At 28.4% G+C, this 17,640-nt stretch overlaps 1 protein-coding gene across 1 annotated transcript; it reads left to right on the forward strand.

The window, feature by feature from the left end:
* The first annotated feature begins 7,613 nt into the window (after positions 1-7,613).
* Positions 7,614-9,995, forward strand: LOC125807836 (protein CUP-SHAPED COTYLEDON 3-like). Its single transcript, XM_049487567.1, has 3 exons — positions 7,614-7,968; positions 8,589-8,854; positions 9,497-9,995. Exons 1-3 carry the CDS (start codon positions 7,794-7,796, stop codon positions 9,908-9,910), a joined length of 855 nt encoding a protein of 284 aa, XP_049343524.1. The 5' UTR covers positions 7,614-7,793; the 3' UTR covers positions 9,911-9,995.
* Positions 9,996-17,640: the final 7,645 nt, after the last annotated feature.

Genomic DNA, 17,640 nt, shown 5'->3' on the forward strand with positions numbered 1-17,640 from the left:
GAGTTTTTGGACGGTAGGGACACTAATGTCCCAAAAGTGTGACGAAGGGTATCTGCATACCATTTATAATAGTTCAAAGTTATATTTTTTCATTTTCCCTTTTATAAATGATCGAGAGATCTTAATTCTTGATTATATTATATTTGGCCCCACATCAAGCTGTAAGCTTTTTTTAAAAATGGAGACAGGGACGGGAGGAACAGAAAAGTATATTGTAGGTGTAGAAAGGAATTAGGAAAACATGGAAAGAACAGCTGACCAACCATTTTTATTAATACATTGACTCAATGAAGGATGACCCCTACCCATTCTCACAACTCATAACTTATGATGGTTAATTCTAATCTGCGTCCCACGTGCATGAATTAAAAAAGAAGAAGATATTTTTCGATTCTGAATGCTCCATTTTGAAATTCTTTATTAGAATAAAAGAAACTCGGCACAAATCATGTTCATGCTAATAAATATACACAACTAGATGAGATATCTGCTAAAGTTTTTAGTTGCATTAGTTAATTGTCATTGAATTTCAGGTAGCTATAGGTTTTAAACACATTTACAAAGAGTGTTAATTGCTGCGAAAAACACATATTTAGCAACAATTAAGCTATTGTCATTAATTAATTGCCGCTAAAAATCATTTTTGATATAATGTGCACAGGGATTTGTTGATGTTTGGTAGTTGGCCTCCGCTACAAAATGGTTATGAGACTTCAAGCGTTACTGATTAGTAGGAGCAACACGATTGTTGGATCGCCATTGTACGTTGAGTGTTGCTGGGAATTGTTATCTTGCAGTTGGTAGGATTACCACTAGTTTGTGTTGTTTATTGGTTTATTGTAGGGCAAGATTCATCGACTGGAATCCGATTTTATAAGTCTGATATTGTATGGTGATAGCTGCAATGCCTCGAGAAAATTAAAGTTCATGGTGGAGAAGCTTTTCATAGAGTTGTTTGTATGTAATAGTGGATTCACGAGCACGTATGGCTGCTGAAATTTCACGGAACTCATGTTCTAGACCATTGAGAATCTTGACAATGAGTTCAGCATTTGTGATGGGGGCATCAGCAGTAGAGAACTACTGTAACGATTTTTTGTAAATATTCGGTGACTGGTTGGGGAGTCTTTGCAAGTTGAAAGCAGAGACTGAAAATTCTGGTTTGGGACTTGTTCGCATATGCAGTGTGCATGCAGTTGCAAGGACAATAGAGGCCATGAGTGTATTTTGAATGAGTTGGTCTTGACGAAATCAAAGAGTAAATGAAGAATTGACACTGGAGACCGTGCATGTTGACTGTTGTGATAGTGTGAGATGGAGCATGATGAGTAGACCCATCTAGATGACCATAGAGATCATGACGGTCCACGAGCATGGAAAATATGTGCATTCCATAAAATTTTGACTGCCATTTAATTTTATTGACAATTGTGAAGCAGGATTGAACTGAACAATCGTGTTATTATCAATGTTAACAACACTATATAGTAAAAAATTGCCTATTTGTGGAGGGTGGGTGGGAGAAACAAAATAATAATCGTACTCATTCTCTTGTTTGCTTATATATATATATAAATAATATACAAAATGAGTCTAACAATAATCTAAGCTAACTCCACAATAATGGGGGAGATAATGCTAATTACCTAATCCTTATAACAACCTGCTAAAGACCTAGTAAAACAGTACAAATTAGCAGTAAATTAATACTGTCGTAATTAATAACCACCAGTAACTAATGACTAGCTAATTGATACAGCATTAACTAATGCATTGATAATTATTCAAAATTTTATTTTAACATTTGTTACAAAAGGGACATGATGCTACACAGTATATATTTACATGTATTACAATAAATCTTACACCACTTTTGTAATTGAGAGAATCTCGATGAATATATATATATATAGGTTGTTGGCAATGAGAACTTATATATATTCAATTATTTGGTATCGAAATATAGTTATTGTTCCGTTACAACAACTCTCTCAGATCTCAATCAATGGATAGATTAATCATGTGATCCCTCATTTTTTTCAGATTATATGCTCCAAGTGACATCTGGAAATTAATATAATGCATGGTCCGATCATCTTAAAAAAATTCTTTATTTTTTTAACTTCGTTAAATAAAACAAATTAAAACGGAGAGACCAGTACTTTTTGAATTTTTTAAGGAAAATGTGACATCCCGTAGAAAAATATCTTATTGTGTAGCACAAGCTTCATTTTATATGGATTAATTAATGGAGCCCATGCACCCAATAATTAATGAATAAAACAAGAGTTTATGCATGGCAAATTGCGGCAGCTACTATTAACTTGTTGATCACTCCTTTTAATTATTTTGTGATCCGCCATGACAGAAATAATTTAAGGGGCCGTATGGCCATTTGATATGAAATTATGAGATAGAAGTTGGAAAAAAATTTTAATATGCGATTTAGATTTTTTATGTGGTACGTTTTTTCATAAAAATAAAAAATTCATAAATCGTAAAACTATTACAATTGTCCTAATTTTATACAATCTTATCAAATAAATAAAATTTCATAATACACTATCACAAAGATATTCTTAAAAAATACATGATTTATTGATCAAACTTTAATTCAATAATTAAAAAAAGCAATATGTAAGTTGTGGTGTACTAGTCTTTAATAGTCTCCCCATATAGTAGGGACAATTTTTTCACGTTGAACTTGCATTTATTGTTCATATGACTAAGAAGACGAACCAACATTGTTACTTTGAGTCATTTGTTGGTCAATTTGGTTGCTAAATAAATTTGATAAAAAATTAATGAATTTGATGAATATAAATGGTAAAGTAGAAATTGATTTGAAGTCAGAGGCGTATCTAAGGGGGGTCACCCTGTTCACGTGAACCCATGGTCCCCTCCCAAGATCATTTATAGTAGTGTTATAATTTTAAAAAATATTGAAATATAGATGCGTGAACCCACAATTCAAGTATCAGATAATGCAATTATGAATGGGTGCACCTCTCTCCGCAAGATTAGAAAGTTGAATTTTAGACTGGGTGCACCTCTCTCCGCGAGGTTAGAAAGTTGAATTTTATATTTATCTTGTTTTATTTTTCTTTCTAAAATTAGATAACACTTCTCTAAGTGGTAATTGGCATATAAGAATTAATTTTAGACCTATAATTTTAAAATTTTAACGGTTTTCAATAGTAAAAATCTAAATGTCGAACCGATCAAATTTATATCATAAATCAACATTTATATAACAGTGCACCCATCATCTCAAAATCCTGGATACACCTATGTTTGAAGTAATAATAAATTTTATGTTAGTGAGAATAATCAATATATGAGATGTAAATGGTTTAAAAAGTAATGATATGAATTATAAATTTTATTTACTTATGAAATAAATGGTTAGTAGATATAAATGTGGGTTGTTTTTACAAAATATACACTTTTGGATCAATTTTTGTATTTGAAAAATCCCAAATCATGATTTGAAATTTTCAAATCATGATTTTTAGAGAATGTGGAATTTCATTTCATGAGATGAAATCAGCTTGATATCGCATGTCTAAACGGTGATTTCATCTTATAATTTCATATCGCATATCCAAACGCCTACTCAGAAAAAAAATAAGTTTTTATTATATATATCTACGGTTGAATTTCTTCAATATACAACATAAGTTATAAAGTCTTAGATTTACAACTAGATCAAAATATACATACATTATGAAATTGTAAAAATAGATCGACACTCCTTATACAAAGTATTACGTAGACTCCTTCCAATTGTTGTTGTAGGGAAGCTGTGGCAGCTAGTTCATCAGCTTCTTTGGAAAAAATCAAAAATATTTTGAATTATACAACCATAAATGTTTTTAAACACCATATAATAATGGATGAATAGTCAAACCAAATAATCCACGTAATGCATTATGCATGTACTCGATCTCCTCTCTCTTCAAGCTGTATTATATATGTAAAAGGAATAATATTAATGTTGTAGTATATAATTTGTACGTGTTGAATATATTATGTAACCATATATCTCATTATTACTCTAATAGAGATATAATTATTATCTTGTTTATTTAATTATGTTCTTCAACACACTTTATCATTTTCAATTTGACTTATTTATTTATTTTTATATTGTGACTCCCTTTATATGAATTAATATTGACTCTTAGTGGCTGTCAGACTCGAATGTTAGACTTTTTTTTACTTGAATACCATATTAAAACGTGTGATATCATCTTATCTAAAAGATTAAACTATTACAGACACACATTTATTTACACTTGATAATGTCTGTGGACAAGAGCGGAAGTAAACTAATACAAAAAAATATTTTGGTCCAAATTGCAAAAAAAAAAAAACACTTAAAATTCCAAATTGCCATGTTCAAGCAAAACTTCAACTTCATCTCAAATGATTTCGTATCATTATTTTATCTCAAATGGCCAAAAGGACCATTAGTATATAAACACAAATAATTAAATTCTTCAATTAATAATGGATCAATAATGATTCTATTTTGATTATTTTTTCTCTTATTTGTGGTACCTAGCAGACGCCAGTTGTGATAGACAGAAAATTAAGATTGAGTCATTTGTATAAATATTGATGAGCCATTTGAAATAAATTGATTATATGATTTTAAGATCTATCGTGGAAAATAGCTGGATTAAATAGCAAGGTCATGTGTTTTATCATAATGAAGTTGGTAGATATAAATTATTTGAAATGATAGATTTTCTATAATGCAATAAATACACGAAAGAGTTTAAGCTTTATATATTGAAGATTATAAATTTATAATGCATATTTATATATTCAATTAACTTAAACCATAATTAAAGATAACCGTAAAGAAAGGAAAAAAGTCAAAGAAAAAAGAAGATAATTTATTAATATTAGCATCATTTGGTAATCTAGAATTAATTCTAAATTATTTGTTAATTTAATAGCAGAGTTAAGATTTTGAATCCATGAGTATTAGATTCCAGAAAAGAAAATTTACTAAATTATTTATATATACTAAATGAATTTCCAAACACAACTATCAAATTTGAATTAAAGTTGCGGAAACTCTAAAGAAACTTATAGCTCCGCTATTATATATGAGTCATTTGTATAACAGTGGGAGTATATATATATGAGTTACTTTCATAACGAGAGGTATATCAAATCATTTTTTCTTAAATTAATAATATAAAGAATTTATTACAAATTAATATCTGTATCTTAAATCAAAAATGAAAAAGTAAGATTTATTTATTTTTCATATTGAGACAAAACCAACCTTTTATTTTTCCTTTACTACTTTCAAAGCATGTGATGAAATAAAACAAAACTACAATTATAATCTTAATGGGAGCACAATTTATCCCAACAACAAAACATTATAAATAATCACTTAATTATTATTATTATTAAAGTCATTTTTCTCCATCTTCTTTTTTCCCTTTTCCTTATTATTAAAGTCACTACATATTGATGCAAAGTGAAATTTTCAGGTCCATTTTTTTGAATCTTTTAACAAAGACAAGTATGATTAGGGTCCACTAATGTCATCTTCTAATCTTAATTTTGTGTACATACAATCTTAATTATTTATGATGTGGGATCATTCCATGTAATGATACTTTATAGTTTGTCGTTATTTTTGTAATTATTGATGCTACCTTAACCAACAAGATATTCTTTCATTTAAAATGAAAAATTATGTTTGAGAAAATTCTCCCAAAATTTGAGTCATTAATGCACTTAAATTGCTTTTTCCTTGGTAAATGCTAAAATTTAAACCATTTTACTTATTTTCACTTCAGTTTATTACCTTTTTCGTCCCATATTAGTTGTCTATCGTCCTTAAAAAATCATAAATAAAAAGGGATAGTTTACTAGTTTTAATTCTTTAATAAATTCTTAACAAACTTATTTACACTTTCAAAAAGAAATAATTGTAAGGATAAAATGATTTATTTATTGATTGATTTTGTAAATTGACATAGTAATTTTAAAAAAATAAAAAATTATGATAACGTGGACAATCAATATGAAATGGAGGAACTACATTACTATATTTTAGATTAAAGGAGGCATCCTCTCGATTGATTTACGCAAGTGTTCTTTTCTTTTTTTAGGTTATTATCTAACTTTTTGAAGTTGTTCAAATATAGCTTTGAACATTATCCTTTTGAATGTTATTAGATTCGAATGTAATATTTTTTTATTGATCAAACTAATTAACAAAATATATAATTATCATCTAATGTTTGTAATAACTTATAAAATTTTAGATCTTTATTTAATAGTTTAATTTATTCAAAATAATTTTTTTAGATCGTGATTTAAAATATATATAAATTACAAACAATAAACATATGATTATTTATTAAATAATTATTTTTAAAAAATGGAAAATATGTGATTAGTACATCTATGGGCTAATCTATTATTTTCCATCATGTTTGGGGTTACGTGGATGGCATATATTATACTATGATCATTAATTTCTCCAAGCAAAATATTCTAAAAATATTAATATTAGTTTCAGAAGTGCACGGAACACTTGCAATGATTTTGGATGACAAATCTATCAAATCACGTTAAAAATAACTATTGATAATGATTCATAATAATAAATAAAAGGGATCCTTAAATAAAACTATACAGTAACTCCAAAAATAAGAAAAATAATCTGAATTTGAATTTTGAGTGTTTGTAAATGGTTGGATTGTAACAGCTTGTATGAGTTGTTAAACTCTCACACGATTAGAACTTGTTCCTATTTTTGGAAAATTTATCTTAAATTAGCTTAGAATTTGTAGTGGCGTATCTAGGAGTTTCTCGGGTTCAAGTAAATTCATACTATCCTTTTAAAATCATATAGTAGATTTATATTTTTTTAGAAATATCTAAATATAGATGTGTCAGGTACGAATCTACGCTCAAAGTATCATATAATGTGATGATGATTGGATATACCTCTCTAAGTGATACTAGAAATTTAAACCTTACTATAATTAGATAATATATATTTAAGTGGTTATTGGTATCCATTTTGACTTTTAAAATTAATTTTTATTTATTTTTTACTCGTAAGTCTGTTATATTGGAAATTCCTAATTTTTTTGCACTCTAACATTATATATATGAAATTAAACAAATATATATATATTAAAACTAATAGTACTATATTACATAGCATATGATCAATATATTCAATCAATCTCAATACCTTCGACACAGATCAGAATATATATATATATATATATATATATATAAAGAACATAATTTAAATAGATAAAATTTAATTTTAGACCTATAATTTTAAAATTTTAATAAAATCAATAATAAAAATCTAAAAATCAAATTAATCAAATTTAAATTTTCATAATAGTCCTTTCAAAATCTTGGATACTCTTTGAGAAAGCCCCTCTAGCTTAAAAGTAGTATTTTGGTGGTTCTTCCCTACATAATTAATACTAATATGATTTGGACTTATTATTATAGTAATAATTTGCATTAAGTTATTATTATTTTATTCACTTAAGCCCACAAATAGAACATTTCTTGTGAGTTTGGTTTTTTAATGAAAGTTCCAACAATAACAACATTCCTTCTCTGTTTATAAATAATCTCCTTTGTCCCTTTAAAATTGATAAATTATCAAACATGAATTGAATACTATTTATATTCTCTTCTCTTTTTTTCTCCAAACTCACAAAAAGATAATTGTTGAACATACCTTCAACTCTTTTTTTTTTATTATCAATTTTTTTTTTAAAAAAATGGATTTAAGAGAAATTGGAGCTACACTTCCCCCTGGGTTTAAATTTTGTCCCAGTGATGAAGAGTTAATTTGTCATTATCTCTACAATAAAATTGCTAATGAAGAAGGATTAGTTCTTAATTTTAGTTTAGTGGAAATTGACCTTCACACTTGTGAGCCATGGCAGCTTCCTGGTATGTTTATTAATTTTATCTTCTTCTTAATTCTCTGAGTTTATTACTTTTAAAATGAAAATTTGTTTTAAGTAGTAATATATTGTGAGCCATGGCAGTCCCAGAATAGGTGTTTGCATTTAGAATTCAAGACGAAATAGTAACTTGTTTCAAGCTATATCTAATTATATTATAGAATAATTTTTTTTTTACCGTGCTCAATTTTCAAGAAACATATAATAAATAGGGCTACCTTAGTAAACTACATTTTGTATTATTACTATTATTTTTAATGCACTACAGAATTTTTCGATAATTCATAGCTAATTCATTAAATAACATCTAGCTAGTTGGATTTTTATATAATTCATTGTTAATTCTTAGCTAAATGGGATTAGTATGACATTTTTGTGGTTTAACTACGAATTTTGTCTCCGTAGTTAATTCCTTGATTTTTTTACAGTGATGAGCATGAAATGAGCTAAAATGACACTTATTTTGAAACAGGGGAATTGGAGTAGTGTTTAAATTTATCTAACTTCCATTTCTTGTTCTTTAACGTAACCCTCGTCTACTTTTTTTTTTTTAATTTTGTAATAATTGTATCTTATTTTGATGAAAATGTTGTTAATTAAATTTAGAGGTGGCAAAGCTCAACTCTAGTGAATGGTACTTCTTCAGCTTCCGAGATCGAAAGTACACTACTGGTTTCCGGGCGAACCGGGCCACAACTTCGGGTTATTGGAAAGCTACGGGTAAGGATCGAACAGTGCTCGATCCTCAAACCCGTAACGTTATAGGGATGAGAAAAACTTTAGTCTTTTACAAGAATAGAGCTCCTAATGGCATTAAAACAGACTGGATCATGCATGAATTTCGACTCGAAAATCCCCATATACCCCTTAAGGTAAGACTTTCTTAGTAAATATCATTTTTATCAGATTACATATTAATCAATGATTATTGACAAACTATTTATAGTTGCCTAATAAATAACTTGATTATGTAAATACTTCTTAAATAGTCCGTACATAAAAGTTAAACTCTTCTATTCAACAATACATTTCAATGCACTTTCCTTATAAGGATCTTGTTTTGTTTCTTTTATATATTTTATTGTGATCACGAGAGAAGTTAGGTTGAGATTCGTATAAAGTGCTTGAAGATTGAAAAATTTTAACAAATTTACGTTATCTTTCACAATTTTAATATATTTTGAGACATGTATACAATGTTTAAATCTTAAAAATAAGGTCGTCGGAAAGATTCTACATGAAATGATAAGTAATAGATACAAATTAGCTAAAATTTTGAAGATATTTTTTTAACAAGTATAATTGATTTTTAAACATGGATAAAGTATTTGTGAGTTGAATACAAACGAGCTCTCATATTTTTCACATGTTATATTATACTTGAAGTTAAAAAAATTGAAAGTTTTTGTGAGAAATTTCTTAGAAACCTCCTGGTTCGAAACAAGACAAAAAAAATGAGTAAAATTAAGAAAATAATGTTGTTTAACTTTCTTGTTTTTGTGATAATTGAACAGGAAGATTGGGTATTATGTCGAGTATTTTACAAAAATAAAGGTGAGAACAACAATAATTGTACAAACAAACTTAGCTCACAAAACAAGTGTGAGGCAATTGTCACTTCTTCAAATGTGTCACAATCTCCTCTCTATATGAACCAACATTCATTGAATTGTGACATTAGATACCAAAATTCACCCCATCAAATTATCCAAAACTCAAACACAATAATACATCATCATTTGTTTGATTTATTAGTAAAAGATCATCATGAATCGACTCGATTGTCCGAGTGCAGCCAAGAGGATGATCAGTATGGATTGTTATTCGATATGGATTTTGAAGAATCGTATGTTCAAGATGAACGAATTATTCATTCCAGCCTTGAAGATATGAGATTTGATGAAGAAAATAGCGTGATTTTTATTTGAATCGTTGATAGCAATGATTAATTAGTAATTATATATATTGAATTTGTGAAAGTTCTTTCTAGCTTTTGTTTATGAATTGAGAATTATTAATTATACAAGTTTGATTGAATTTCCACTTCTTTTTTCCTTCCCTCACTAAATATATAGTTGATGAGATCCCATGCATTTCTATTGTTCATAATATTTGTATTTTGTTTGAGTTTGATGTAAATTGGTAAGAGCAACATTCCTTTTCCTAAATTCCTACAACATAAGTACAATATTTAAATCATTTCTTCTAAAACTTTCTTATGCATTAAAATACTCCTAATTTGTACTTTTATCCATATTATGTATTACTCTTTAATTTATGCTCCTCGTAACAAACAATTGTTTTGCTAGACACAAACTAATATTTTTCGTATTATAATGTTCTACTGGTTGTACTTAGGCATAACTTTAAGTTACACCAACTTGACATAATTTCGATTGTTAAAGAGAAAAAATTAAAAACCAATCAATTTAAAAGGCGAAACATATAAGGAAAAATTACAAAAATCCCAGCTTTTAGTTTACTTATTATCATTATCCCCTATAAGTTTTACAAATCTCCAAAATCCCTCATTTCGCGCATCAGATTAGTGTATCGGCGCTTATATTATTGTATCTCGCACATGTATCAGCGCTTATATTATTGTATCTCGCGCATGTATCACTGATTCTATTATTGTATCTTGCGCTCAGATTAATGTATCAGCGCTTATATTATTGTATCTCGCGCATGTATCAACGCTTATATTATTGCATCTCTCGCATGTATCAACGCTTATATTATTGTATCTCGCGCATGTATCAACGCTTCTATTATTGTATCTCGCGCATCAGATTAATGTATCAGCGCTTATATTATTGTATCTCACGCATGTATCAGCGCTTATATTATTGTATCTCACGCATGTATCAGCGCTTATATTATTGTATCTCACGCATGTATCAGCGCTTATATTATTGTATCTCACGCATGTATCAGCGCTTCTATTATTGTATCTCGCGCATCAGATTAATGTATCAGCGCTTATATTATTGTATCCGTTTGAGGGATTTTTGTAATTATAAACTTTTAAGGGATAGATTGTAATTTTGCCTTAAAAGTATGTGATTTTTGTAATTTGCCCGACATATAATCGAATGTTATAAAAGTCACTTCAACTCATTGTTCTAAGTTGGCCTTTCTCCCAAAAGCCCAAAATTTTGTAGATAAACGACCCATTTAGAGAACTTCAAAACTTTCTAGTGTCTATGCTTTATGGACTTTTTATTCCTACAAGTTACTGTGAATTTGATAAGGATTCTATAACTTCAACTACTTAATATTTTCGACATATACAATATATATATATATTATTATTTTTTTTAAATAAGATACACATAATACAATCACACTCCTCTAAAACCATCAAACTATACTCTAAATTCGCCTTTGTAACTAATAAAAACAAATTCAAAGTACAGTCAATAACAGTAATTATTCATGCAGTGCGAAATTCAAACTTAGTTAGGGTTTGTAGACACACATGGAAAACCAAAAAGAAAAACACAGTAAATATGTGTACTCTTTTGAATATGTAGATTTTCATTCTGACTACTGTAATACATATAGTTATTGCTATGAAATTGTAGTTGAAATGGTCAAACACAGTAAATTTTGATGAACTATTACAGGTAAAGTAAAATAAAAAATGTACTTTCTTAACTACTTTAGTCCTACGTCTCAGCATATATATGGCACTTGACAGTAGCAACTAGCAAGCAACCAAACACAACCACCACCTTAAGTTATTAATTAGTACTCCTTCCGTCCTAATTTACAAGACATTGTTTGATTTATATATAAATCATTTTATTAAAAATAAAAAATTTGAAGTTAAATTACTTCTAATTATAAAAATATGACGTTATTTATTTAGTTAATGTTACCTTCACATATTCATATTTAAAGTAAATTGGCCAAATCTAATTTTATATCTAAAACTGAATTTCATTTAAAGTCAATATATAAATAGGAAAATGCGATTTATAGGTAAGTTAAACGTCAAATTGATATATGTGAAATGTGAAGCTTTAATTTCACATATTTGAAGTTGGATATGAAGTGACTGAACATTAAATATTTTGTAACTTTTAACTTTATCTTATAAAAAAAAATAAAAAATGGGACTTGTCCCACTAATTTATCGTTGTGAGAGCATTGAAGTTCCCTAAAAAAATCAGGACCGCTCAAAGTGAAAAGAGGCGAAAATGGAGCCTACGAATCTCAGTGTATGACCCGACCCCATCGCCCCCTCTTTTGGGCTGGCAACTAACTGTGGGCTTTGGTTTGCTTTTTGATGTGGGCCTCGTTTTGTACGGTCCAATACTGAGGAATTGGCGGTAGGGGTTGGGTTCGATTCTTCGGTTTTCAGTTTTAGAAAAATATGCAGTATGCACTGTATATTAAATCAAATTATTTGATTTGGTTTAGTGTTTTTAAATCGAGTTTTCGGTGTGGATGGAAAATAAAATGAGGACAATATCAAAGTATTAAGATACTTCAAAATTTAAAAGTATGTTTAAGGAATGATGTGTCTCGCCATGGAAGACTTAGGACCCATTTGGCCATAGATTTTCCAAGTAATATTTGGGGAAAAAATTGGTAAATAGTGTTTGTCCATACAATTTGTCATTATTTGGCAAATATCCCAAATACTAGTTTTTCTAGTATTTGGGTCAAATCTCATTATTTGGGATCTTTTAAAAATTGAAATTTTACACCAATCTATTATCTTTTACAAAAACACTTTCTATAGTAGTTGTTTGCGTTGTATTACATATTTTTTTACGTGTGAATATGAAAGTAATGATATGGTTGTTGATGAAAATTATGAACAATCGGCTCAGGGTAACAAAGTCATGTGTTTTGTCTATTTCACGATGTATGGAATAATGCTTGTTGCACTCACTCCAAACTACCACATTGCTCTAGTGTCATGGACACTACTTGTTATTTGTTGCAACGAAGATCCAATTGACTTGTAATACAAACTTATGGTTAGTTTTGATAGTTTTTAAAACTTATAGGTATAAATCATTTTATTTTTTTAAATGAAATATGTTTTCAAAATACTATGGCCAAACACATGGTGAAATTTCACCTAAATAAAGAATATTTGAAAATCTATGACCAAACGCTAGCTTATTGTGCTAACAAAAAGACTATATTTATCTATGTCAAGAACATTGTGCCTCCAACTCCTTCTCAAGAAAAGCAAGGACGAAGACAGATTCGTTTTACATAACGTACATTGATAAAAATATGTTTTGATTTCTCTTGAAAATTAATATTTGAAGTTCACTATTGAATTGTAGATTTGTTGCTACTTTGATTTGGTCATAAATAATTTAATTGTTAGTTTATTTTTTATTTTTAGTTTAGAGAATATATATATATATATATATATATATAATTTCTTTATTTATTTTTAAATTTTTATTTTTTAATAAAAGTTCGATTTTTCGGTGCACAGTGGTTCTGAGACCCTTACACGGAACCGAAGAATCAATTTTTTGAAAAAATAACACTGATATCAAGCCGAAAAATCGAAGAACCGAATTAATTTGGTTCGATTTGATTTTTCAATTTTTTGGTATTTATGACTACACCTAATCGGCGGTCAATCGTGTAAACAAAATATTACTTACATCGTTAAACGTTTGGAATAATTTACATATTTTTAAATCATGATCATTATTCTCCCATGCAATTTTCAATGTGCTAAAATAAATTATTTAAAATTAAAAGTTTATAAATCACAACATAGATAAAAAATTATTCCTATCGAATTCTAATTTTTTTTAAAATTTGAGACATAACTTGAGATATATAATAACATAAAAATATAAAAGCATATTACATGAACGGGCAACCTTCCTTTTTATTTGACTTCAGTCAGGATTTACGTTCTTCAATTTTGAATGTATATAAGTAGACACTTAAATTTATATGGTCTAACCCATCGGTGCCCCTCTAAACTTGGCACGAAGTTTCACTTAGGCATCTCAAGTGGCGATGTTTATTTTAGACACCTCATGTAGGGTTTCGCTGTGTCATTTTGACACTTTTTGCTGACTAAGCACAGCACGCGTGCTACACGAATTTTGAACTCGTCATTGACTGTTTTTTAAATATTCTGAATATTTTTGTAAATATTTTCTTCTCCTTCTTCTTCGCTTTCTCCCTTCCATCTTCCCCACCTTCTACCATCCTCCATCACCACACAACTTTTTTAAAAAAATCTACAATATTTTACTAGGTTACACTCTTTGATTCTTCCATCTTCTTTGAAAATCGAATTTTCATCTTGATTCATATTCAAAAACAAAATCGATTTCAAGGGAACAAAAAAAGAAATCAACTTCTTTCAAATGGAAAAACTAATTTACATTCTTACCTTTTCCATTGAAAATTAAATTGATTTGAAGGAATAAAAAAGAAATAAAGAACAACCTCCAATGAAAAAAATAAAATTATTTTATATATCCTTCATTGTAAATCCCAATCGTAGTAGCACAAGAAATCATCTTCTTGTAAATGTCATATAAAAACTTTTTGATTTGATATGATTTCCTTTATTCTCCAAAACGTATTTTACTTTGTAAACTAACCTATGTTCTTGCCTTTTTGATGGAGAAGAACAGATGAAGGGGAAGGAGGCGCAAGAGGAAGAAGAAAAGAGGTGGGGGCATGGGGTTTGGGATCTGGAAGAAAGAAAGAAAAAAAGTAAAATTGAGATTTTTAAAAAATAAAATAAAATTTCCCCGTGTCACATACCAATTCGTTTATTTTTCCACATAAGAGGCGTCTGGATGTACGCACTTAAAATGTAGTTTTGAAAATATAAAAAGTATCAAAATGACACAATGAGGTTTGACATGAGGTGCTTAAAATAAACAAAACCTAGTTAAAGTGTCCAAGTGAAAGTTAGTGTCAAGTTATGGAGGCCAACGATGAATTAGCCCAATTTATATACTATAACAATTTTATGTAGCATATGATATTTTAAATGTCTGTAATCAAGTTAAAAGATATACTAGCATTTATTTATATTTTATTTATACCTGCAAACAAATTATTTACCCCAGAGATAAAAATAAAATAATCAAACACAAAGTAAGGACAAAAGTGGAAATAACCCGATAAAGTTGCATGAATGATGAATTGGATTGGGTGAAGAAAATTCCGGAAAAGGTAGGGCCCACTACTCAACAGGATTCGGGTACGGATTTACTGTACCCGACACGAATGACAGGGATGCACGTGGAATCATATACGGTGGGTCCTACCCTTTTCGTCAAATGGAACGTCCCATCTGAGTTGACTGCTGAATGCACCATTTTCGTACCCACACTACTCTTAACTCGTACAATATTTAGGCACCATACTACTATGCAAAAGTTACCACCATAATTGGGCGTTTTCTTTTTTTATAGTTAGGGAATCTTCAACCAAATCATCTACTCCCTCCGTCCCTATTTACTTGTTCATATTTCCTTTTTTAGTTGTCCCTATTTAATTGTCCATTTTGACAAATCAAGAAAGGACAACAAAATTTTTCCTATTATACCCTTATTTACACTTCTTGAAAATTGTAAAAGTGTATGTTGTTTCCCTCCAATTTATTTCACTTGAATTCAAATAAGTGATTGTAATTTTGAAGTGAAAAGTTGTCATAAGGGTAAAATTGTAACTTCACTGTACTAATCATTGTTGCCTTAATCTGTGTGCCATTTCTAAAGTGGACAACTAAAAAGGGACGGAGGGAGTATTTTACTCTTCAAATATAGAATTTTCTATTTTTTCAGACAATCAATTCCAATTCAATTCTCTATTTTACTCTCGAGAAAGAATCTTTTTTCTCTCTCCTCAATATTATATTATTATTTTTATTTCATTCTTATTTTCTTATTTCATAATATAAATCCTTTATTTATTTTTTCCCAAATAATACTTTATATAATTTTTAATGTGATATAAAATTACTTTTTATTTTAAATTTTTAAATAACATAAATTGCAAGAAAATATAATATAATACATAAATTAGGGGACAAATTCAAATAAAAGTGACATACAATTACATAAACACTCAATTTTCAAAATTATTACGTTGCGTGCATAAATGCTCTATTAATGCATTACGGAGTTTAAAATGAGCATTTTTGTACTTAATTTTTTTATGTCTAGCTAAAAATTGTTCAAACCGGAGATTTTCATCTATCACCATTTCTATAGTTGGAGTTGGAGCCTCTACGACATCTTGAATTGGTGCATTGAGATCACGTTCATCCTCAATTATCATGTTGTGCAGTATAATACTTGTAGTCATTACATCATGTAGCACTTCCTTTCTCCAAAAACGTGACAGTCCTGCAATAATTGCAAAACGTGATAGCAAAACTCCGAATGCACGTTCAACATCTTTTCGGCACGATTCTTGTTTCATCGCGAAATATTTCTTTTGTTGGGAATGAGGATCACAAATAGTTTGAACAATTGTAGACCGTTTAGGATATATACCATCAGCTAAATAATAACCCATATCGTATACCATTACAACTATAGTCACAACCACAATCGCAATAATTCTCGAAATCATATTCTTATTTTTTTCCGAATAGTGCTAAATCTGGAAACGACCTATCGGATTTCTAAATTATTGTTGTGATCAATTAATTATTATGTTATGTATTGTATTTTATCTTGTATTTAAATTATTATGTTATGTATTATATTGTATTGTTATCTTGTATTTAAATTATTATGTTATGTATTATATTGTATTGTTATCTTGTATTTAAATTATTATGTTATGTATTATATTGTATTGTTATCTTGTATTTAAATTATTATGTTATGTATTGTTATCTTGTATTTAAATTATCATATCATGTATTGTATTTATAAATTAAATTTTTTCATCTTGCCATTTTAATTTTGCGTATTCTTTATAATAAAAATTAATAATAAAATAAAATTTTATTATTCACGAAAATTAGAAAAATAAAATAAAATACTATTAATTTGAAATTAAAATAGTATATATTAAATAATATTTAAAAATATTATATTACATTTAAAAAAGAATTATGAATATTAGATATTTAATTAATAGAATTATATGTAAAATAATATGTTAATTAGAAAGTAATAAAAATATTAATAAAATAATGAAAAAGTGAAATAGAGAGTGTGAATAGTAGTTTTCCAAATTTGGAGAACTACTATTTAACTCTCTAAATTTGAAGAATAGAGGGTGATTGGGAGGTGGGTTGGAGTGCCCATTCTCTATTTTACTCTCCAAATATAAAGTATGGAGAATAAAATAGAGATGGATTGGAGATGGTCTTAGAGATCTCGATTTCAAATTTTTAATAAGAAATCTCACTCTTGATCGATCCTATCCGGTACAAATACAGATTAGATGAAGTGTCGGACTACAGTGCAAAGTTATGTAAAAATTCCTACTATTAAATATTATTTTATGAATATTGTCAATTTGGGTATATCATGATACCAAGACCAATGTAATATAGGTAATTATAAGTGTTAGCTAAAGGTAAAATCACATGTAAAAAAGTAAAGACCGACAAATCATTGGTGCTAGTGCATATATATATACTAGCTAAAGATAAAGATATAATGGATGAAAAAACCCT

The sequence above is a fragment of the Solanum verrucosum genome, unplaced genomic scaffold, assembly GCF_900185275.1.
Source record: "Solanum verrucosum unplaced genomic scaffold, falcon-dt-bn FXZP01000183.1, whole genome shotgun sequence".
NCBI classification, from domain to species: Eukaryota; Viridiplantae; Streptophyta; class Magnoliopsida; order Solanales; family Solanaceae; genus Solanum; species Solanum verrucosum.

Excerpts from the sequence above, each read along its gene's own strand:
- LOC125807836 (XM_049487567.1), top strand. The coding sequence starts at position 7,794 with ATGGATTTAAGAGAAATTGGAGCTACACTTCCCCCTGGGTTTAAATTT. Across the intron at positions 7,969-8,588 it reads TGAGCCATGGCAGCTTCCTG|AGGTGGCAAAGCTCAACTCT; the intron begins GTATGTTTATTA and ends AATTAAATTTAG. Across the intron at positions 8,855-9,496 it reads ATCCCCATATACCCCTTAAG|GAAGATTGGGTATTATGTCG; the intron begins GTAAGACTTTCT and ends ATAATTGAACAG.